General features: G+C 29.4%; 1 protein-coding gene across 5 annotated transcripts in view; it reads right to left on the bottom strand.

The window, feature by feature from the left end:
* Window positions 1-242: 242 nt before the first annotated feature.
* LOC136984003 (ELAV-like protein 3) overlaps window positions 243-25,011 on the bottom strand; it is a 63,708-nt gene continuing 38,939 nt past the window's right edge. For 2 of the 5 annotated variants that reach the window (XM_067280901.1, XM_067280904.1), the window contains 4 exons: window positions 22,982-23,085; window positions 12,057-12,210; window positions 7,445-7,727; window positions 243-6,252 (listed from right to left, as the gene is read on the bottom strand). In XM_067280901.1, the coding sequence (XP_067137002.1) occupies window positions 5,931-6,252; window positions 7,445-7,727; window positions 12,057-12,210; window positions 22,982-23,085 (863 nt within the window). In that variant the 3' untranslated portion in view covers window positions 243-5,930. The remainder of the gene's footprint in view (window positions 6,253-7,444; window positions 7,728-12,056; window positions 12,211-22,981; window positions 23,086-25,011) is intronic. The other 3 variants (XM_067280902.1, XM_067280903.1, XM_067280905.1) reach the window with 3 other exon arrangements.

The following is a 25,011-nucleotide window of genomic DNA, read 5'->3' as shown; positions in this document are numbered from 1 at the left end:
TTCCAACACCCTACTTAAGTTTAGTTTATTAATAAAAAATTCTACATTTTTAAACGTTAAAATAGAAAAAAGTTCATAAAAATCGAGCGCATGGTTCATAAATTATTAATTTTCAAAGTGTACATACATAATTTCGAAAGACATCTTCATATATATATATATATTTTTATTATTATTATTAATATAATTAATATATATATATAAAATTCTTATAAATTATACTAAATAAAACTATTTTCATCTTTAGGATAGTGGAAATTTATTAAATTTCAACATGGAAAAGTACAAATATTGCAGTACATTCAAACTACGCCCACCATCAATCCTCTTAAGTAGAGATTTTCAACCCCTTTGCGACTAGATTTTTTTTTTTTTTAATCATTTCAGGTAGCTCAATCTACATACATTGCAGCGAATGATAATACAGAATAATAATAATAATAATGATAATAATTTCATAATAATAATTATATAATAATAATTAATCTCATTATTTTAACTGGTAAGATATACATACAGTGTCCAGTTGTTGGAAGCGGGATAAATATAATAATTATAAATACCGATAATATATTAAGATAGAGGGCATAATCTCCAGGATGAATATTTTTATAAGAACAATAATTATATATATATAATATATATATATATATTTTTTATACACAAAAATTTTTTTAATTATTATCACTTGTTTCTTTTTAAATCTATATTCAAAAAAGGAATAAAGTAAAACGGAATGTTTACGAATTTGGCGATAAATTGGATGAATAACAACATGAATGATTCTTTTTTTTTAAATATATTTAAATTTTTTTTTTGTAAGAAAGGCCTTTCGTTAATTAGGGGAATAAACTTGGGCCATTCCAGTTAAAAAAAATGGCGGATAGAGTCAAGTATCGATTTTTTTTTTTCACATGATTTTTCCTCGTTTTAAATATGCGTGTACGTGAGTGTAATATTATAAATCAACATCATTTTCCGCGATATATAATAATAATAATAATTATAATAATAATAATTATAATATAATAATAATAATAATAATAATACAATTTTTTTTGGTCTTTAATTTGTAAAAGGGTTCCGATATTGTCTTTACCGCCACGTTTACCAACTTTAAGTATTATTTTCTATGTATAAAAAAAGATTTCCAATCACCCAATATAGAAAAGGATACGTGGGAAACTAATATATAAACGGTTACTCCACTTATCCTTATCTAATAAAACAGAAAATAATACGTAGAGCCGGTAATTTTTAAACACTAATTTAGTGTTTTTTGCATATTTTTTTGTATTTTTTTTTTTTGGTTTTTCCTGGGAAGTACAAGGTATTTTTTTTCTTTTTTTTTAAATATTTTTAACGTGTTATGGATGTTTCAATTTTTTGTATATTCGCCATACGATTGTTATAGAGTGGAAATGTATTATTATTTTTTTTAAAACTCCTCTGGAATGTAAATACGTTAGCAAAATATAAATATAGTGAATGAACTATACCAACAAACACCAAACAACTGAACACTCTACAATGATACACCTGACTTGGCAAAAATAACACACAACGCACAGCACATAAACTATGATTCTAGATACAAGAGAAAAAAGCTACTTAATTATTAATAATTATTTTCAACTATTCACATGCCGACCCAAGAATTATTATTATTTTTTTCGTTTTTCATTTTTTTTTCTTAAAATTACTACGTGAAATAGTATTTAAAGGTAAGGTAATTTATTATTAATTTTTTTCTTAACAATTAATCAATATTCGATAAGGTTTAAGCTATAATAATAATTATATATATATTTTGTTTAATAATTAAAGCAGGATGGTATTTTTTTTTAATAATTATTAATGATATTAATTTATTTTTTCTTACTTACTTTCTGGGGTATTGGAAGTAAAGAGGAAAAGATAGAGAAAGGAGAGATATTATATATATATATATGTATATATAGGGAGAGGAGGGACTTGGGGACAGTTTTTTTTTCCACAAGAAGGAGTTTTACGGGAGGATTTACTTATTTTTTTTCTTATTTTTGTTAACAAGAATGGCCGGCTCTGAGAATAAAGTGAAAAATATAACCTGTTAACAGGATTGTAAGTGTTTCTGTCTCGATTTATTTTTTCGTACATATATATATAATATATATTTTTCACTTAAACATACAAAATACTAATTTGCATTTAGTATTTTATTATATATATATATATTTTTTTTATTCTTTGGAGATTCGGTGACTAGTCAAAAATCGAGTATAAGAATTGAAAAATTTGAAAACGAATTGGTGTTAAGAGACAGCTATATAAGGAATGTCAATCACAACTACCGCATTTCTGCAGTATCTAAGATAATTATAATAAAATCTACCACGGTGTTAAGTTATATTTTTGTTAAATAATCTTACATACTCTCTTCTTAAAACACCATCATTCAAATATGCAACGATAAACGTCATGGACATCCCAACTAGAGAAATAGTCCTTTGGGTTTCATTTTCACAAACTATTCTGGTTTATCTTCAATATATATATATATATTTATACTTTTTTTTTTTTAAATGATAAACAAAATCCTTTTGGGGATCCGGTGTCACCAGAATATCGCTGCCATGTTACTTTATGAATATATATGTGTATATATATATATACGTATATAATTAATACATATAGATATATATATGCATGTTTATCGCGATAACAGTAAATACACAGCAGATTATTGCGTCAGAAAAGTTTTTTTAAACCGTTGATTTTTTCTTTTTTTTTCATTTTTTTTTCAAACATCACAAAGAAACAATCCCCGGATTAAGAGAAATATGGAATGATTTTATGCACCGTTGATGGTTTATGGAGTAGGTCTACATTGTGACCTGTTATGAACTATTCGAGAGGGGGTTATAATCTACAATAACTGTAGAAGAACCTTCTGGATATACGCCATCTAAGACAATATTATAGATGGTGTAAACCCAGATATTTAATAATTCTAGAGACACTAATCATTTGTAGACCGATCAAAAGAACGGCTAAGATGAACATAAAAAAGAAATCACCCGTTGACTGCTTTATATATATGGACAATTATTGAACAACCAAAATTATAAACTACATCTCATTCTGAATCATTCTTATTATTATATATTTTTTCTTTTTTTTTTTAAGAAACGTCACAGATGATCTAGAAAAACATTTCTTTGTCGATATACACCTTTTCCACAAATAGTGTCCCATTGAGCGCCAAGCAAACGGATGTTTTACAACGCGCACATGTATAAAATATTTTTTTTTTATTTTTATTTTTTTAAATGGAATATTTTTAAACCACTTTCTGACGTTGTGACCATTTTTTTTTATTATTTTATATAAACTCGATCAAAAGTTATATCTAAATATCTCGTGTCTTTCAACATAATTAGCCTTCAATCCACAATATTGCACATCATTCAAAAATCTATCCTCAAGCTAAAGGAAGCAACGGTTTGTGTGGGTTAGGCTGTTAAATTCGCGAATATTTAATCAATCACAATTATGTATGATGTATATATATATATATAATATGTATATATACTCTTCCCGTGAGTTGTTTATTTTTTATTTTATTTTTTTTAAACTTATATTACCTATTTTTCAAGCCATAATTTTTTTTTTTTTTAAATTTTCCTTTTGCAGGTGTTTACAAACATGGGAATGATCTAGAAATCGGAGAATTAGAAGAAAAAAATCCTATTCTCCGGCGGAAAATATATGTTCTCTAAAAAGTTTTTATTTACTATTTTTTTTAACAATAGCTTCGTTGTCCCAATTGTATATATATATGCTTTTTTTTTTATATCGAAATTTTTACTGTATTTAATGATAATATGTAAAATTCACAGGAATTTAACTGCGCTCTCGTATGAAATGGGTTCGTTTTCATATCATATCAAGCTATTATTATTATAATATGTACAATTAAATTGGTAAATACACATGTACCAACAGATATTTGTTGCATTTTTAATTATATCTCTTCGGTAATGGAAGAGAAAGAGCACCCCCGTAGTATCCTAAATCTCACTGTTTCCTATCATACTCCAGATGTTCGCTTCGTGTTTCTATGCGACTTTGGTTTATTTTAATTTATTAGTTTTATTTTATTTTATTTATTTTTATACAAAAATAGACTCCTCTTTTTTTATTTTTTTATTTTTTTTATCAGTTTTATTGATTGGAAAAAAGGTGAAATTTACTGTATGCGTGTATATCTGATTGGGTTGATGGGAATGAGTCTCTAGTGCCCTTCATTTTTTTCCTGGTGCTCTTTAACTCTTGAATTTATTTATTTTTTTTATATATATATATATTTTTTTTTACTTTTGGTTATAGGAGTGGGTAGGTTGCTGGGATCAATAGGCGGAATGCTTTGGAGTAAAAGTGAAAGTGAAAGAGATAGAAAGTGTATGTGAGAGAAAGAGAGAGAGGGGAAGTGCGCATGCTTACGAAATTCAAAAAAAACAACCCAAAATACATCGAATGGGTGGTGCGTGTACACATATCCTCCAACGATAAATAAAATGAAAGACAAACGAAACTGGACGGTATTTTACCCTACACACAAAGGGAAAAAAATCCTTAAAAATAATTGAAACACCATAACCTACACCTAGAATTATTATGTATGATTTTATTCGTTTACAACCCCCTATAAATCATAATAATATTATTATTAATATTATATTTCTTTTTTTTATATATTAAAAATTGTAAGGTGCATGCGTACGAATAAATTAAAAGTGGAAGCTTATATATATTTAGTTAATCTATAACTAAAATAATTATAAATGACAAAGTGACGAGACGAACTGACAATCTACAATATCTCACAATTATTTAAATATAATAATTTACAAATAAATAAATAGTGAATTGACGCGAAAGTGAGAAAGACCTAAGGTCAAATCCTCAAATAAATAAAGTTATTATTTTCTTGTTTTTTTTTTCTTAAATTGCTTATATAATAAATTAAGTAAATATGGCACTATCTAATTTTTTTAATTCTAAGATAATAATTTTAATAAGATGAATAGGATTAAATTTGCAATAAACTTGATTTTTTTATCATTTTTTAATCTTATTTTTTTCCTCTTTAAGATTTATGTGCTTGACTGGACTCGTTTTATCGACAGATGTGTGTGTATGTATGTTGTGAGTGAATGGGTACACATGAATCTCGCGTGATTTGAATAGAATGTGCTCGGATTCCTGTTACATCGTAACGATGGTAAGGGAAATCATTGCCATTCCTTTGTTTCTAGGGAGTGCTGTTTCTTAAACTTTTCTATTATGGCGGAGAGAAAAAATGATATTAAGTAGAAGGGATATTTTTCTTGCCAAAAACATTATAAATGACGCGCGGTTGACACCGAAGTGCTTCCCATATCCAACATATTTACCCGCCTGGCGGGTTTAAAGTTCAATACGGAACAAGTTTCCTTTTTTTGTCTTAACATCATTCTTTGTTCCATCTCTTTCCCCATTAAGAAAGAAAATTGTGATCACCTTTTTTCTTATATACACACACACACATATACTGTATATAATTTTATGGATTGTTTGGTTTCTTGAGGAAGTGGCAACTGGAGGACTTGGCATGTCGACCACAGCACCTATGACAGTTTTTTTCCCCTATTGGATGCAGGGGAATGTTATCAATCCATAAATCATCCAAGATGTACTTCCTGAGGAGCGAGGAGATTCCAATATCAAGCAGAGAAAAAGGACATCAACCCCGCTCCTCCTCTTCTTCTTTATGTCTCTTCTTCGTTATGACCCCAAAACATGGCGATTTTTGTCCCCTACACCCTCCCCACCCTATTACCCACCCCTCCCTTTATCCCCTCCCAAGTAGAGGAGCCATCAGGCATCGACCTTTCCCAATTACGCGTTTATGATTTGCACTTGTTGGTCTTGAAGGAGACCTGGAGCACCCGGTTACCCAGCGTATATCCATTGAGACTCTGGATGGCCACAACGGCTTCATCATAGTTAGTCATGGTGACAAAACCAAATCCCTTGCATTTATTGGTTTGAAGATCACGAATAACCTTGACACTCTGCACAGCACCAAATGGTCCGAAGAGTTGCCACAAGAGATTCTCTTCAGTATCCGGTGCCAAATTGTAGACAAATATACACCATCCTGAGCCATTCATAGCATTTCCCGCGAGCAGGGGATTGGCAAGAAGATCGCCAGCCAAGGGCGAGTACCTAAACACAGGAAAACACTCATTATTTTAAAAATTCCATTTCATCGACACTTTCAATTTTACTATTTAACTCATAAAAATCGACATTTACAATTACGTTTAAAATTCTCTTTTACATTTCAATGATTAATTTAAAAATTTTAATAACATATTTAACAATAATTTAATTAAGAAATTAATTCATTTAATTAATATTTTTAAAATTTTAAATCAAGTATATCACTTGGAAATGCATAAACAAATTTCATATATACACAATTTGTCATTCTAAGTTGGAATTTTCCTGTATTAAATGTAAATTTTTATGCAAACTGAATAAAAAATTCGGCACACAATCGATGTATATACATAAATTTGTCATTGCAAATCCATTAAAGATTGAAAAATAAATGTTTAAATAATTGAACATAATATAAAATGCAAACGATATAAAGGAACATAAAGAAAACTTAGCAAAATATAAAACCTCACTAACGTTATGGATTTTTAATAATATAGAAAATGTTAGAACATAATCGCAAATAGGAAACAGAAAAAAAATTTATATTGAATATAAATAATTTCGCAACTTCTAGAATTTTAAACAAATAGAAAATTGAAAGGAAAGAGAAGAAAGAAAATAGAAAAAAACAAGATGATAGATAAAAGTAAAATCAAATAGGAGGTCCAGGTGGCTGGGAAGTTAAAGTAAATAATCCACAGGGCTGTTGATAGGAAAGACAATTTTACAAAATTGAATGAATGGAAATTAAAGAATGGCGGTTTGGAAAAATAACACAGATTAGGAGAAAGGACAAATTAAAACAACACAAGAGTGCAGATAAATAATAAAAGAAAAAAGTTCTCCAAACAGAAGTAGAGTGAGAGTGTGTGTGAATGTGTGTGTGAGTGTGTAGGTGTGTGGTGTGGGGGTGCGTGTGTACTTGTGTGTGTTAATCCAAAGAAAACAAAAATTTGCTTTAATTTATACTTACAAGAATATATGACTCTTCCATATAAAAAATTTGTCGATAGAAAATGTAGAAGAATATTTTAAGTATTTAAAATTTTCCATAACCGTATAAAAACCTAGTTACAAAAAGAGAACGAGAAAAAAACAGAGCCAACCCAAATGAACCAAACAAAGAAGCATTGAACATCTTTTTTTTTGTCAAGAAATTGGAATAAGACTTCGATGATAACAAGACCCGTACCTTGATATGGGGGAGAGTGGAATGTACCTGAAGCGGTTTGCAGGATGGTGAATGGGACCAGGGAATCGCCTTTGAGGTGACAAATACGCTGCCAATGGTGCTATGGCTTTGGTATTGTTGCTCGGGTTGTTGGCGAACTTGACGGTGATAGGCTCTGTGGCACCCTCAGGAATGGTGTTGTGGAGATGTTTGATAGCTCTTTCGGCCTCGATCCGCTGGTCAAACCGAACGAAACCGACCCCCTTCGATAGACCTGCAGAAGAGTTGGGGGAACAATCCGATTCTGTAAATGATAACAGACAATCACAATAACTAATCATTTAAGTGACTTAGCCCGTTTTTGTTAGTTTTGTTTAGAAGAGGGGGTCCATCTCCGTTTACAGACCTTCTGCGTTAAGCCAAAAATTTCTCAATTTTGATCCGTCCGTGTTTCTCTTTTGTCTTCGAGGACTTCTCCTGATTTTGGAGATTTTTTAGCATTTAAATATATATATATTTTTTAATTAACGAAATTTAAGAGAACCATGGACAATGAAGCCAAAGAATCGAGCGATGTTTCGCGATGTTAGACTCGCTTAATTGATAAACTAACTGTTATATTTAAAAACTAACTTAAACTGTTTGATAGCATACTTACCGGACGTCGTCGTTTACTAAAACCAAATATCCAAAAATCTGAACAGGTTACAAGATGAGTCTGTTCGATTTTCTTGATAAATAAATCTTTATTCAGTATCATAAAAGTACGTACATTAAAACTGTATTCAATATTAGAGAACTCTTCGAAGGGAGGTAAGATCAGTGCAAATACATCGAAAAAGTCCGGAAAATAGTAAATTTGTAGCAATTTTTATCGATTTAATGCTTGAATAAAGCGGTTTTCTTCCTAATTGAACATAATATAAGTTTAATTATAATTCAATTTTTTATAAAATCTAGAAAACCAGAGACGAAGGAACGTTAGTGTGGGTGGCTTAAGCAACGAAACCACCAGCAGCACGTCTTATATAAAATTTATGTATGGACTATTTTGAGTGATGTTCGGCATTTTTACTTTGAAGCCACTTCAGTTATAAATACTTAAAAGCTTTCAGTAAGATTAAACATATATCTATATAACTTCATTTCGCATCTTAAAACATCTACCAAAAGTACAGTACATCTTACGATGTCTAGTTTGTATCTAATTTATCATTAGGGAGGAGGATTTTGTTAAAATAATTAATTATTGACTTAATTTAAACCACGGAAATCGTAAAAAATAATTAAAATAAATGATAGAAATAATTATTTAAAAAAAAAAGTAAATTATCTCGGGCAGATTTTAAAGGAGAAGCCATCATCCGTCCTGACATCATTTTTGCTTAGGAGAGGAAGAGACTGATTTCAAATCAAATAGCAATAAGGAGAGAAACAGGAGAAGACATTGTTCTGGAATTACATGAAATTCAGCAGCTTTAAGATTGCATCAAATTTGAAAGATGGTAGAAAGAAATTTGAAACGCAATCATTTCAAACTTTTCGCACCTGTTTAAATTTTGTTCTTCCTCTATTTATCGAATTTTATTCAATGGAAATGTGCTCTCCTTTTTTAAAATATATATATATATATATATATCTGCTTTCATTTATTCTGAGAGGAATCGAGATTAGAGAATTATTGTTAAAATTCCTCCATCGACGGAAAATGTCGCACGAAGTAGGCAAAATAAAAAAATTGTTTCGTGCTTAAAACTCCTTTAAAATAACCCTAAACCTTTCTTCTTTAATCAAAATATGCTTATGGGGTTAGATAATCATAAAAATTATTAATAATTTACACGTAAAATTCGTGTATTTCTCTTATGCAAATTCTAATTAAATGTCTACTCGTACAAATCGGCATTCCATTCATTGGCATATCAAAACATTTAAAAATTAATAAAAATTACCAACCTAATTAAAATTAAATAGTCATAAGTAATTTTAACGGATGAAAATTATATTTGTTAATTAAGTAAATAAAACGAAATTCGTAGAAGAACTTTCTAATACGACCAAGGCGGCTTTAAATTCAATCGGGTGGTCAAATTTTTAAAGATAAAACTGGAATTATTTTCTCATTAAAATTACCATGTAATCAGTAAATTTTTAAATTAAAAAAAAAAGTAACTTAAAGATTAGTCGATTAAAACATAGGAAAGAATAATACAGCGTAAGGCAAATGAGATTGGGATAAAATTTGCAGATGAACAGACTGACGTATCTTCTGCTGCTTTCTAGTTACTCAGATAATGTTTACCAGGCTTAAAGTGACAGTTCGGTTTATTAAGGTTTTATTTATTGCTCAATTGCTGCAGAAAATTTGTTCGATAAATTTCTCAGGAGATGAGTTGGATGAATAAAAAGATCATATTTTGTGCATTTATTACAATTTTTTTCTTTTCCTACTTGATTTTTTTAATTCACTAAACGAGAATCGAAGAAAATGAATCTCATTTCTAAAATTTATCAGCATAAAAAATAAAATAAAATAAAAATATACAAAATACTTTCTGGATATTTGATTAAATATTTAAAGTTAGAAACGATTTAAAATTTTATTAATGCCAAAGAAAATATATTTTATATGGCCCGATCGTGCGTGCCATTTTTTAAGTTTCTATGATAAAATATTATTTGAAATTGTTTGTAAAAGAGATTAACGTACTTTCAATTCAAAACATATTAAGAATGCATAAATCTCATCCAAATATAATATATATATATATATATATATATATATTCATATATCTTTAATGGTTAGGAGCGAAGAAAGAGCATACAAGAATATATAAAAATTAAATTTTGAATAGGGAATTCATTATTTTATTAATAAGTGTGATTAGTAATAAGGTTAAATATACGTTATCTGCTTGTTTAATAAATTTTTTTAAGGGAATTTAAGATGAAAATACAATTTTCATCCCATTACTGCATCCATCTCTATCTCTCTTATCAATTTATCCAACGCATCACTAATCTTCCTTGTGCCAATTCTCTTTATCCAGATATAATTCCTGCCTTGCTCAGTAATACTATCAAGAATCTTCTATTTTCAATAATTGAAATCCTCATCGGATGATGGACTGACACAAACAAGAATTTTTCTCGTCTTTCCTTTTATCACGTGTTTGTTATGGATTGTGTCAGTTAATTAAATTAACCTTGAGGGGGTTTGCTAGAGAATAATAAGTTCGGTCTTTATTTTATTTATAAAAGCGTTTGTAACTAATTAGAAAATTTCCGTCGAAATTCTAAACCGTTGCAAGAATTTCTTATAGAAAAATGTAAAAACGTAAGAAGAATTTGCATAGAGAAGAATACAAATGGCGCATCCTTTTCACCTATCAGAACCTAGATAACTGCAGGCATTTAATTGTATTTATAACGAGTTAAAAATTTTTGTGTAGAGTAGATAATTAATTAATCTTAAAAAGAAAAATTTTAAAATTCTCCGAATCGAGTTTTCATATTTTTAGTGTTAATTGATAATTAACGAATCGTTATATAAATTGTTAGCAAATTTTCGGTGCAATTTTTCTTTCGGTAATTTGTTGTTTCGCTTTATTATTTATAAAACGCAGACAAAAAAAAGGTCCACTTAAAATATGTTAATAATAATTAGAATTTTTTGACACTTTTTTGATATATACACACTGATTCTTAAAGTCCCAATTCATATTCTCCCAACGAATTTGCATCCGCAATGCTCGACCCACGAATGCTTTACATAAGATTATGTTAGTTTATACATATAAATTCTATTATAAATTCATTCTAGAGCTGAAGAATTGCATCTATATCTCTTCATTCTTGTTCGGGGAGCTTCTAAAATAATTTTAAGTAGGAAAAAAAATGATATATAACCTGTTATTAATTCAGTGATTTAATGTTTTCCGTTTGAAAAACTTTAATGTACAACATTTCTTCCCAAAAAGTGTTTGGCCTTAGAGATAATGCCAAACACCCCTTTCCTATACAAACATATCTAAACTGTATATTCAATCAGCTTTCCTTCAGTTATATCATCAATCACATGCCAGACTCTTCTAGAGAATCTTCAGGATGATAAATATTATTTTATTGTTTTTCATGGTATGGGTAATACAAAACTTTTCAAAAACAGGAAATTTTTAACATAAACTATAAATTTATTTTGATAGTTTTATAGTTCTTTATTTTTTCTCCTAAACTATTTCATCTTCCTTTCCAGCAAAAGAGGATAAAATAGTTTTCGGTACGGTAGAAAATGAAAAAAAAACAAAAATAAAAAAAATGGAGGAGAAGAAGAAGGGAGAAAAAAATAATAAAATCATCTTAAAAATCTCTAAGGAAAAAAAGTCAAATTTTTGCTAGAGATAAATATATTTATACGTAATTTATTTCTAGCTTTATAAAGTTGCATATGTTTGTTTATTCATAGAAAACATGTGCATCTTTATCTTCCAATCGAGATGTACATGCCATCTATACGCATAACATGTACATCCGATTAAAAATATATTAAAGAAATGAAGATAAAGAACTTAAATTAACAGAAAATCACGTAAAAAAAACAAAAAAAAGAACAACGTTATTCTCGGATAAGTACCTGTGATATTATCGCACAAAATGCGAGATGTAATTATCCTTCCAAATGGAGAAAACAGACCTTCCAAGTCCAATTGTGTCATGGACTTTGGTAGCCCACTAACATAGAGATTGGCACCCTTGATAGCTTCACTGCTCGGTCTGGCATATGACACCTGAAAAAATAAATTAAATAAAGAATAATAGAACCATTGTAACAAACAATAATCGCATACACACACCTAAGAGGTCGAGAGATTAAACATGCATCATTTTCTTTATTTATTTTAAGATAAAATAAATTTGAAAAGGATGAAGATCTTCAAATATTTACACATCTCAAGATATGCAAATAAGAGATTTTTAGATTTCTACATTGGATAAACTGGCTTATATTTCGTATATAAATATTAAAATCGAGTTGTAAGGGGGGGGGTCTTAAATATTTAACAAAAAAATAATAATAAATAAAATAAATGATCATTTTTTTCCTCTCCCTTCCCTTTAATTCCTTCACGTTTTTTTAGTTATTTAACGCTCTAACTCTGGAGTAGAAAATGACTATTTAAATAATAATAAAGGTGGAGTAAAAAATTCCTTATTGGAACATTTATTCTCTGCTGTTTAATATTCAAAGTATAATCTTAGAATCCATCCTCTGTATATAGATTTAGGGAAGGTTTCTGTGCTTCTTCTCCAAATGCGTTGGTTATATTCAATCCGTTTTCTTTGAGTTCTATCATCAATCACATGTCAGTCTTTCGTTATTCTACACAGTACACTTCAAGTAAGATAAGAAATATTGTTCCCCTGTTTTTGACAGTTTCACTAATACCAAACTCCAGAGAAAACTGGTGTTTCCACTAGTGGACTACTTCCTATTTTCTAAAGCACCACATCCACCTTTAATATATATATATATATATATATATATATATATATATATATATACTTTAAAAGAAAGAATAAAAATTATTAAAATTTTATAAAATAACAATTCGAATTTTAATACTTTTTAATTCATTTATAAATTTCGCCATTCTACGCCACAACTTTTAATGTAATTTAACCGTATTATGGATTCAAACCCCCGATATAGCGCTAGCAACTGTTCGACTCCCAACTCCCAAACTGGAACTAAATCGAGTGTGACGCTAAACCGAAGAATCACAAACACTAGAAATTATTCGTATTAACGAGATTTATACGCAAGTTTGAGGTTTTGGTGATAACAATGTCCTTTGCGATTAAAATAATTAAAAAATCCTACATTTGGTAATTCAGATAACGAATGATATTTCTATTTAATAACTATGAGGATTGGACGAGGGTGGTGTTATATAGGAGGGCGTTATATCGAGGTAAATTGTTATAGCGGTTATGATGAAGAAAGTTACACTTTAATTACTTTTTTCGGTTAAGAAAACTAAAAACATTAATTTTAATAAGTTACGTCCATTTAAAAATCTGGAAAAAAAAAAAAATCCTTCGATTTTCTGGTTTTTAAGCCTGGTAGAGTTGAGGGGAAAAATCAATATATGACATTAAAATACGAGTCATTTATATAGGAATTTTTGCTTATAAAGCCTCTTAACGATTTATTCACCTAAAAAATATATATATATATATTAATTTTAAAATCTTTTTTTTATTGTGAAAAAAAAATAATAATGGTTATTATTATTATTATTTAAATAAAAGAATCTTGACAAATTCCCTTAACATTTATTGAAATTTCGTAAGTAATAGCGAAGATGTAATCCTATTTTTGTTAGAAAACAGATGCTTATGAGAGAGGGAAAATGTAAGATTTAAGTCAACAAACAACATGAAAGACTAACTTTGCTATCTACCACGCAAGGTCGCAGTCAAACAAATAACTCGTATCGATCAACCTCTTATCTTTATTATTGAAACTGGAAAATTCCTCTTATCTTCATATAGCTTGGACATTCCTTTACGGTTCTCCAAATGATATTATTGGAATCCTTTTCATTATGCATTCTGATATTAAATACGTTAATATAGTTCAGCAATTATGTAATTTTATATGGAATTCTTTCTTGTATGACGTTAAATCTTCAAACAGAACAAACACACGTACGTAGAAGTGCATGTATTTTTTATATATATAAAAGCATAAAAGAGGATAACTGCCAGGGATGCATTTTTCTCGCGCCAATGTTAACCGCAATATACCCATTTTATATCCACGCTATCGCTAGAGATATATCTGTTATTGTACTATCGGTATCCAATTCTCTATTGCCAAAAAAATAGGAACAAAGGACTAGGAAAATGTCAAAGCTGTGTGGCTATACAACCGCTACATACTAGCGGAGTAGTGACCTATTATGGCCGAGTTAATGTTATCTCGTGAGATATTTATCCAGCGTATAAAAACACAAAAGAATAATATTTCTCTAACAAATATTATAAATTTACAGTAGAGGAACGTTATAAATGAAATTTTCGCTGCATTTCCCATACTCTGTCTAAAGTTAATGATGCAACTAGAAAGTGTATTGTCCCATCTGCCAGGAGAAATAAACTTTTTCTTATATATATATATATTTCTTTTTTTCTTCTTTTCGTGCTCGTCTTTAGCTTTCTTTACAGCAATAAGCGAACAATAGATGAAGAAAAACAAACATTCCACTGTACTTCATTTTCTCAATTCGAAATCTGAGGATTAAGTAGAGAGAATCTCATGGATTTCCCATACACCAGAATCAATAGTTGGAAAAGTGTGAAAAAGAACTTTGTTCTGTGTGCCTTTTTAGAAATAAGACTATGGATCCTTCTAAGAAATAGTTTCTTTTATTGCTCCAAAACTAAATTATTTTCTTCTTATAAATGAAGGAAGAAAAATCTTTGATTTTTTTCTCTGCTCCGTCTCCTTCTCCTCTTCTATCCACATCTTCCTTAGCGTGCCAACGATTTAAATTGGCACGTTACTAATTAAAAATTGAATATTATTTTAAAATTATTAATATCTAACGTAACTACAACTTTTATTGGCTTTGTTATATATTAATCTATGCGTTATTCTCTAGAGAGAATCGTAACTCGTGATACTTAAGGGCAATCAAAATAACTTTAAATTGGTGGTATTAATTTTCAAAAATCTAATCAAGCAGATAAAATTGTTTCAATTTGTTCAAACTCGATCGAATGGATAAATCTTTCTATTCGCTTCCCTTCAATATGTTTCTTAAATACCGAAGAAAGAAGCTCAAAACTGCTAATTTACATTTAAATTGCTTACAAGAGGGTATTCTGTGGATGAGATAGTTTCGTGTTACATCAGCCTTTAGTGAGTGACGCAACATCATTGTTTTATATGACAAACAGATACTTAAATAACAATTTTCCCTTTTTAAATTTGCTTTTTTTTAAATGTTTTATGGTACATTTAGACATGTTTTAAGGTTATTTTAATTCTATTTTTCTTGTTTGATATCGAAATTTATGAATGTCTCCACCAAGAGATTGCATATAAATAATAAAGGAATTGTTGTTCGTCTTGCAGTTTATTTCATTTAAATTCAATAAACTTGAAATAAATCCTTAAAAATAGATGAATATTTATCTGAAAATAAAGAAAATTCGAAAAAACAGACGTTTTTTCCCTAAATGCGTGGATGTTTTTGACAATTCTCCGAAGAGTTCTCTTAGACTTTCCTTCACTTAAACAAATTATTATTTTAAATAACATTAAAATTAAAATATTAATTTCTTATAATTGAAGAATTATAAATTGAGAATAAAGTTTTATAAATAGGATATTTGAAACTGTGCAAATATTTTGTACAGATTTTTCAGACTGATTTCCTCAATGTAAACGACAGCGTACACGTCTACAAAAGAACAAACATTCTGTTAAAAAAACATGAGAAAAAAATCCCTAAATGAACAAATATTTCCCTTAAAAAAACGAAGAATCTCCTCTAAATCGATAGATTTTCCTTCGTTCTTCCAGATGAATTTTTATATACAATAAAATTTATAGTCCTTAAACTCATTTTTCAGCTCGAATTATCTGGAAATGCTTAAAAGTAAATAAAATTTAAAGTCAGAGAGGGGGGGATAAAAAATTCTGCATGAATAAGTGCAAGGCCATTACTTCTTCTTATAGTTATCTGTAGTCAAACTTTAATTATTCGCACCTTAAATATTAAAGAGCCGAAGACGGGAGGATTATTTTACTAGTCAAAATTAATTCTTTACGATCCTCCAAAATTAAGTTCTTTATCGATTTTCTCATAATTACCTCTCTATCGATTGTGTTTGCACAATCATGTCCAAATACTTTGAATTTGCTCTGTTGGGAACATAATATATTATTTTCCTCCTTTAGAAAACGCTTGAAATTCTCTATTAATAGAAAATAAAACATTCAAGCTACCATTGTTTTAAAGTTTTAACAATAAATAACACTAATAAATTAAGATTTAACGTTAGAGAATGCATCAAAATCCGGGATGCGGCTTATATACTTTACACAGGAGAGAGAGAGAGGGAGAGAGAAGGAGAGAGAAGGGGGAAAATAACTTTTCAAAAATTGGATAAATCTGTTATATTGGATAAGAGCTGAATGAAATGCATATTTTTCTAGCAGAAGGAAGAGAGAATAAGGAAAAAACTTTAAGTAGTTGGCTACTTTGACAACTCGTTTCTAACTTGGAGACAGTAAATTGATTTCCTCCTTTCCTATCTCGTTTAATGTCATTTTATTGTTTGCCAAGTAGTATTTTAAACATGTATACATCCCGTTCACTGGCCTAGGTGAAGTTTTGTATTCTCAGCCATTCGATAACTGTAAAATTTTAAATAAAATTTAAAGAGTTCCTTACACTTTATCCATTTGAATGGAATGGAGTATCTTGAAAACATCGTTTCATCCTGCATCATTTCTAAGCATTATACTTCCCCTTTTTTTTACAAGAAAAAGAGAAGATACTCATGAATATTTACAACGTTTTTAAATAATTTTAATTTATTTAAATTGATTATTTCCTCACAAAAAATCCTCTAAAGCTTTAAACTCATCTTCGGGATGATATTTAGAACTGATCAATTTTAGATGATGCTGCGATTCGGATTTAGTACTCATCTTTAATTTGCGAATTAAATATTAAAGAGTTAAGGAGATATCATCTAGAAATTATAGAATTTCCATGTCAGAAGCATAAGACAAAGTAAATTTTAATGTATCCTGCGTAAAATACCCGCATATAACGAACGAAAAGTGATGATTTTATACTATTTTAACAGTTGAAAAACAATTTAAAAGTTGCTCATATAATCAAAAATTGAAGCTATTCATCCTCCTTCCGAATAGGCTCATAAATAAATAAATCATACAAAAAAACATTCAGCGGTATGGCGGCTTAAAGAAGGAATTCAATTATTTTGAATCACTTACTATAAAAATATTATTATTTTCCATTACTAAAACGTATTTTAGTTTAGAAAAAAACGGCACCGAATAATTTCGGTGTTGTATATTTTATATTTTAACAATGTTTTTTCGCGTTATTTCGTGAAGATATTTGCAAAAATTCCGTTAATAAAGTTTATTTAACGTAATAAAAATATATAAAACTGCATCGTTTCGGCATATTATAGTAATTCAATGCTCGGCGCCGAAGTTATATTCAAAGGTAAAAAATTCTGCTTGTGATTTTGTGACTTGAATCTAAATCAGGCAAACTTTTCACCTTTCAGAAGTTTTCAGAATATATTTTCCAACAGAAATATATATATATATATTAAATACGTTTGAAAATTTCTTTCTGTGTAATTCAGGGAATGGATTAGGTCGGTTAGGGTTTTTTCAGGAGTTTAAATTAGGTTGGATTAAGATTTTGTACTTAAAATTAGGTTACGAGTCTACGAATCGATAGGGAAAAAAATGATAAAATTTGGCTTACGAATGCAAAATTGTCGTCAAGGATGTAAAAAATTTAGAATAAAAGAGAGACGAGAGAGAATTTGAATTAATAAAAGTGTGTTTTGAATACACAAACACGTTCGACGTATTTAAAAAAAATACACAGAGAAGTACTACACAGAATTCTACTTACCATTTATAAAAATTTGAATTTTTAATCTCCCCTTTTTTTACTCCTTAATTTATTTGTAGTTAATAACGCAGAGACGTTTCTAGTACACGTTTCAACGATTTAAAAACGAATTTTCAGCATTTCTGTAAGTAACACAATTCTCATTTATAGAGAAACAAACCAGAACGATTAGAAGGGCAGCAACTGAAAGCAACTTGGAGGTTAGCGAAGCAGGTGAGTGACCTCCAATGCTTTCAGATCGATACTCCATGTCTGGAGGACACGTGTCTGTATATAATAGTGTCGGATGTGTTCTCTTCACTCCACGATTACTACTTTCTGTTATGAGTATTCCAATCGATACCTTGGATATATCTTAAACTTAATGCCCACCAAACATTACAAAAATATCTTATCTCTAATTTATCCAAGCAATTATAATGCTCTAACTTGGAGGTATGTCGACCCCGCTTGGATTAATAATGTATAAACATCCTTCGAAGAATAATAGAGCGAAGTTTATAAATAATTGTCGAGTAATTCGACTTGTATCCGCATGACCTTTGGATGCTGGAGGATGCGGAGGAATGATGCTTTAGATGAAACTAGAAAGATGTATTCTGTTCGATGCTCTTCTCTTCCTGTTTTAATTCGAATATATACCTTCAAATAATTTTATAAACATCCTAAAATATATAATTTTCAGTTTAGTGAAGAGGAGGAAGCTTTCAAGGGGCTAAATTTATAAATAATTGTCGAGTAATTCGACTTGTATCCGTACGAAGCCATAACCTATGGATGCTGGAGGATGCGGAGGAATGATGCGTTAGATGAAACTAGAAAGATGTATTCCGTTCGATGCTCTTCTCTTCCTGTTTTAATTCAAATATATATCTTTAAATAATTTTATAAACATCCTAAAATATATAATTTTCGGTTTAGCGAAGAGAAGGAAGCTTGCGTGGAAACGTAATTGGAGGAAATTAAAGAAAAAGCAGAGGAATAGAACTCATATATTTTTTGATATTTGATGATTTTCAATCGATTCGGCTGTAAATGGTACGTTTATTTTTCTTTAGGAAACAACCAACATCTCACAAATAAGGAAAAGATTCCCCAGAGACGTTCAGCATTGGTGCGTTCATTAAGGCTCTCGGTATTAATGAAATAAATTTGATTCTCTTACTGATTGTTTGGTCTATTGTGTATTTTTGTGCAGGATAAAGGATTTCCATGTTTGTCTCTGATGTATAATTGAATGATTTAATGCTCTTTCCTCTTCCAATCAAAACTATCTTTTGTGGCCCTCGATGCACGCTGATTATTTAAGAATTAAAACTTACTAAAACTGTAATTAATTAATTAATTTAAAGACTAATTTTTATATTTTCAAAATTTTTTAAAAAGAAAGAGGAGAGCAAACATTCATCTAAGTTTAGGTCGTCGCATTTTTATCATTATAAGGTAAAGGGAAATGGCCTGTTGTATCTTACGGCTTAAGTAGCATTTTCCAGTATATAAGAACTCGTATTTTAAGCGAATTATAAAGAATTAAAGCAGAATATTTAGATAGAAATGTAATTTAATATCCTCCAATTTTAGGTAATAAAGTTGTTTACAAATTCACATAATACACTTTTCTCGATGTAGAAATACGTTCTAACTCGTTGTACAGAGTAAGAATTCATTCGGTAATGTTTAAACATAAATAAACTTAAATTCAGGCCACTAGAAGCGCATATAATTTCATAACTAAAGCATTTTTCTTATTTTGAAAGTCAAATAAAGTATACAAGCATCCTTACAATAAAAAATCCTAGATTTAAGAAAAAATTTAGCTACTTAAATCCTTCATAATTATGTTTTTTATTTATTTTACTGTACAGAAATAATGACATATACTCCGTTTTTATTACTTTAAACAATGATTCTTATAGGGTTGTGCATGCCATTGAGTAGAAGCCTCTGCACAGAACTAACTTTACTGAAGACTTCATTACCCAACTCAGTTGCTGTATGGCAAACGTAGAAGAGGGAAAAAATATAAGAAAATAAGAAAAAAAAGGAGAAAAACATAACAATCTCCATGAATAGAAAACCGCAACTCCGTAATGTGTTCGAAACATCTTACAATGGGTTGTTTGGCTGAAGGCGATGTCGTCCATCAAGTACTCTTAGGGCTCATTACTACTTCTTCAACTTTATATCAGTTTCTTTAGTGTTTATTCATTTCTATCTTATATAGATTTAATGCTGGATGTATCACGGAATTCTCTACTTGAGTGTCATTCCATGTAAGGCCCATCCGAATTATCTTACTAGCAACAAGCATCTTTAATTAACTTGCAATATTTAGTCCTCTTTCTCCCCTCTTTTTTCCTTAACTGGAGAGATGAATATTCAAGAAACATTTAAGGAAATTGTGAGAAAAATGAAGAAAATGGACTCGTAAATTGATTTCTCTGATGGAAATTCTCTATCGGGACGTGCATTAATATTCCTTTACAAGAAGATGTAGAAAATTTTATAAAAATGGCCGAAAATCGTTAGAAATTTTAAGTGATATTGAGAATAAAACTTTAATAAATTTGCGCATTTTAAGATATTCTGACTAACGTGAAATTTTTAATACATTTCTTTAGATTTAAAGGAAAGAAATTTATTTATAATGAATGAAATTTGACTTCTTTTGTATAGAATTGTGTAGGAAAATTGGGAGAAAATTTATAAATATGACCGAAAAATGAAAAAAAAATTGCTAGAAATCTAAAATTAAATCACGGAAAAAACCTATTTAAAAATATTCTAATTGATATATCTTAAAATATATTTCTTTATAAGAAGCTGGAAAAAATTGATTTTATAACCAATGAAATTCATATAAAATTTTTAGGTTTATACAAGAAAATCGAAAGAAAAATATTTTAAAAAAATAATAGAAAATATGGGAAAAAACGTTAAACAATTTAACGTGAAAGTTTATATATTTCTTCAGATTTATAAGCAAAAATTGATTTTATAACGAATGAAATTCACCTGTATATAGTGAAAAACATCTCCGAAAATATTCAATTGTTAAAAACAAACTTATAGAATTCGGCGTTATTATCTTATCACTAAATATAATATTCAATACATTTTTTCCGATTTCTTTTCTACCTTCCGGCCAAGTGATCCTCCTCCTCCTCCCTTCTATCTTTCATATCTATATTTAAGCTTGGCTTCTTTTTAACATTCATGTCAATACGTTATAAAATTCTTCACTTTTAATATCACTCATTCATGATATTACTATTACAGATGCGTTTACAGGATAAGATTTTGCTGTTCGATAAAAAATACATTAATATTCAAAAAACTGAGATAAAGAGTTGCTAGTTTTCAATACATAACTAATTACGTGCCAGGGTTTTGGTTAGATAATTTGTTGCTGGCGATGTAAATAATATTTTTACGATAAATTTTGCTATTTTTATGCTAAATTCTATCGATTTCTAACCTCTTACGCCATTTAAAACAACCGTAATGTCGTAGGTTAAGCGCTGTAGGATAGTAAAAGTTATGGTAGTTGCGACTGCTTGGTGTAGGTATCTACGCTCTTAAAACTTTTTAAACTGAATAAAACAGGTATAAATACAAATAAATAAATAATTGAATGGTCTGTAAATTTGTTCCTTAAAGAGATACTAAAGTGCAGAGTTTATAAAAGTGCTGCACGAGTCTCAACAGTGCTGCAATCCAATAGCATCACTTGGCACAGTTATAACTGAAGATAAAATTCGAAAACTACGTTGAGGCTTCTTACATTAGATAAATAACTTCTTGCCACGTATTTTAGTAGATAAATATGCTTAAAATTTGTTTGTTTTGAATATTTCCAAGCTCTTAATGGCGCTTAACTCGCTTCTGTAGATGAAAGAATTTCGTAAGTTGTGCGCTACTTTTAATCTTCAACCAGTTAACATCTGCATTATACGAAATTACTTGATGATAAATAAATTCTGGAAAGTTTTCATAATAAAATTTCACAGATATTTCATGAAAATCGAGCAAAATAACGCTTCAGTTTCGACAAATCTTTTAAATTATATCTCAAAGTGTCTATTAAAAAATTTCATTTTCCTTAAATCTTCCATGCTAATTAACCCATTTTTAAAGAAGAATTTCCATCTTACAAATTTTAATAAATAGAAAAAGAAAAAAAAAAATTATATTTTGAGTGGAAGGAAGGAGGAGGAAAAGGGAGGAAGAAAAGAAGGAAAAAAACAGTATTATCCAGGCAATTCCGCTAGAAAATAAAAATATATTTTGTTTTCCATCCACGGTTTACTCAATATAAAGTTTCTATTAAGGTGCAAAAATCCTGACAAAACATTTCACGAGATCGTAGAAAACCGATTTGTTTGCAAGCTTTTCTTTAGCTTTGCAGACAATCCTATTTCGATCGAGAAAACCTCTCCTTTGCCTCCATCGTATTTACTAACCAAACAATGAAAACAATGACAAAGAGGAGCATGCAAAGCAACACAACGGGCGCATACAAAATAGCCTCGGAATTTACAATTAGCAGTAAGTTATTTCTGCAGATTTAATTTGCATTGTGAATAAAAGAGACTTACGACAGAATAAATCTTTTAAAGAATACTCAAAAAATTATAATAATAATAATAATAACAATAATAATAATAAGTGACCTACTTTTCCTTTGTCAATTACTAAATAATAATAAAACCCTTCGATAGCTTATTACTCCGGTAAATTAATTAATTAATTAATTAATTGTTTTTAATGAATATTCCACGACGTAAGACGAATTTCGCCGGTAAATTAAGTAAAAATACATAAACAAATTAAATTTTTTAAATTATAATTAACTTACCTTGATTGTTTTGTTTTGTAATCTTAAACCATTTAACGTGTTAATCGCTTTTTCTGCATCTTCGGGACGTAAATAGTTGACAAAACCGTATCCCAAACTCTGTCCTGTTAGATAAATATATTATTTATTAACTCTTTATGTGAAAAATCGAGTTTTATTATATACTAAACTTATATATAATGATATATATAGGCCTGTAATGTATATATAAGCCTATGAGCCTGAAACATCTAGATCAGGTGCCATATCTTTTACGCTGAATTTCTCTACTATTGCTATATATATCTATATATATATATATATATATATTCGTCTTTGTTCGTATCAATCACACTCGCTTTGAGACCGACTGACATTCCTACCTTTCTGACCAATATTAACATCCGCCATATCACGCAACCTGACACAGTACGCATCCGTTGAATAAAGACATTCCATTTTTGCCATCTTGATATCCTTAGACATGTCCAATTCGGTGAAAATAAATGCCATAGGCACTGGTAAAAATAACACGTGTACCCTATTGCCTAAGACTGTTTCCCTTCTTTCATATATTTACTGCATGATAAAGTGGATAAATATATAATATCGTCGAGATAAAGTAGAGATGGCAATATTTCTGCTGCTCGTAGGCGTTAACGATTAGAGTTTTAGAGAATTATCTGGCGTAGAAGGGGTGTTTAGAAGAGAGACATTCGGTAAATATAAAGACGAACTTAATGCGAAAATTTAGAGAGAGATGGACATTGCAATACGTTTCGTGTTTAGAGGTGTTAATAATTAAAGTTTTAAGGAATTATAAGGCTAGAGTAAGATATATCCGAGTTATTTAGAAAGGATACGTTCAGCTAAAGTGCCGAAGATACGTGTATAATTATAAAGATAAATTTAATGCGAAAATTTATAAAGGTAGGGATGCAATACGTTTTCTGGTAGCGTTAACGATTAGAGTCTTAACAAATTAGAAGGGTCTATACGCTAAGGTAACGCATCTCCGAGTTATTTAGGAGGGATAAATTCGACAAAAATACCGAAAATATAATTATAAAGATAAATTTAATGCGAAAATTTATATCGATTCGCACACATCATGAGAATTCTTATTGAATTACAAGAATAACGAAGAAGGGGGAAAAGTAGAATTTTTTTTACGACTCAAATTGGTAGAATATATTCATTTTTTTCTGGCATAACGTTTCCTTCTCATGATCATAAACTTGTTTAATTTATTACAGTCCGTAATGAATATTTAATATAATTGAATGTATGGTTAAAATATAATAATTAGACGTTTGAAGTGCCAAAGAAAGAAGTCTCGATAATGCAACGTCGTGACTAATTTAGTCAGGTAAAATGTAGGGACTTAAAAATGGAATAGACTTCCATTAAGAGGAAGATTTCTCTAATTAGACATACGCCCTTTTGGTTAATGATTAGACTGGCGTTAAGAACTATTCTTCCATCATCTGCGGTGGCTTAACATCCTTAATTGTTTGTTTTGCTGTGCAAGCGCAACGTGTAATTGCTAAAATACATATAAAAGTTTGAAGATAAATCGAAAAAAATACCCTCGTAGTATAGTACACGAAAAATCCAAAGAATTAAAATTCTAAACACAATACACGCTGAGTAATCTTGAGGTGCACACTGAAGAAGTTTGAGCACCCCTCAACTATCTATGGGTAGAATTTAATGCAGTTTCATAGTATTTAGAGGGAAATATAAAGTAACAGTAGTAAGAGCAGCATATGAAAGCAGTATCGAGTGCACCTCACCTATGGATAGAATTTAATGAATTTTCTTAATATTTAGAGAGAAATATAAAGTAACAGTAGTAAGAGCAGTATGTAATTTTTAGAAAAATATAATCAGAAACGATTTTCAATGAGCACCAACGGAGCAAAATGGAGGCATTATGCTCGAACGGAGAATAAAACGTCAACGTCAGACATGAAAGGAAACCAGCTGCTGATGATGGATGTTTGATTATCCATTGTTAAATGGCGATTGCATTTTTTATTAACTTTTCG

The sequence above is a fragment of the Centruroides vittatus genome, unplaced genomic scaffold (genome assembly GCF_030686945.1).
Source record: "Centruroides vittatus isolate TY-2023 unplaced genomic scaffold, ASM3068694v2 contig_900, whole genome shotgun sequence".
NCBI lineage: Eukaryota > Metazoa > Arthropoda > Arachnida > Scorpiones > Buthidae > Centruroides > Centruroides vittatus.
This window is presented reverse-complemented; position numbering and strand designations above follow the sequence as displayed.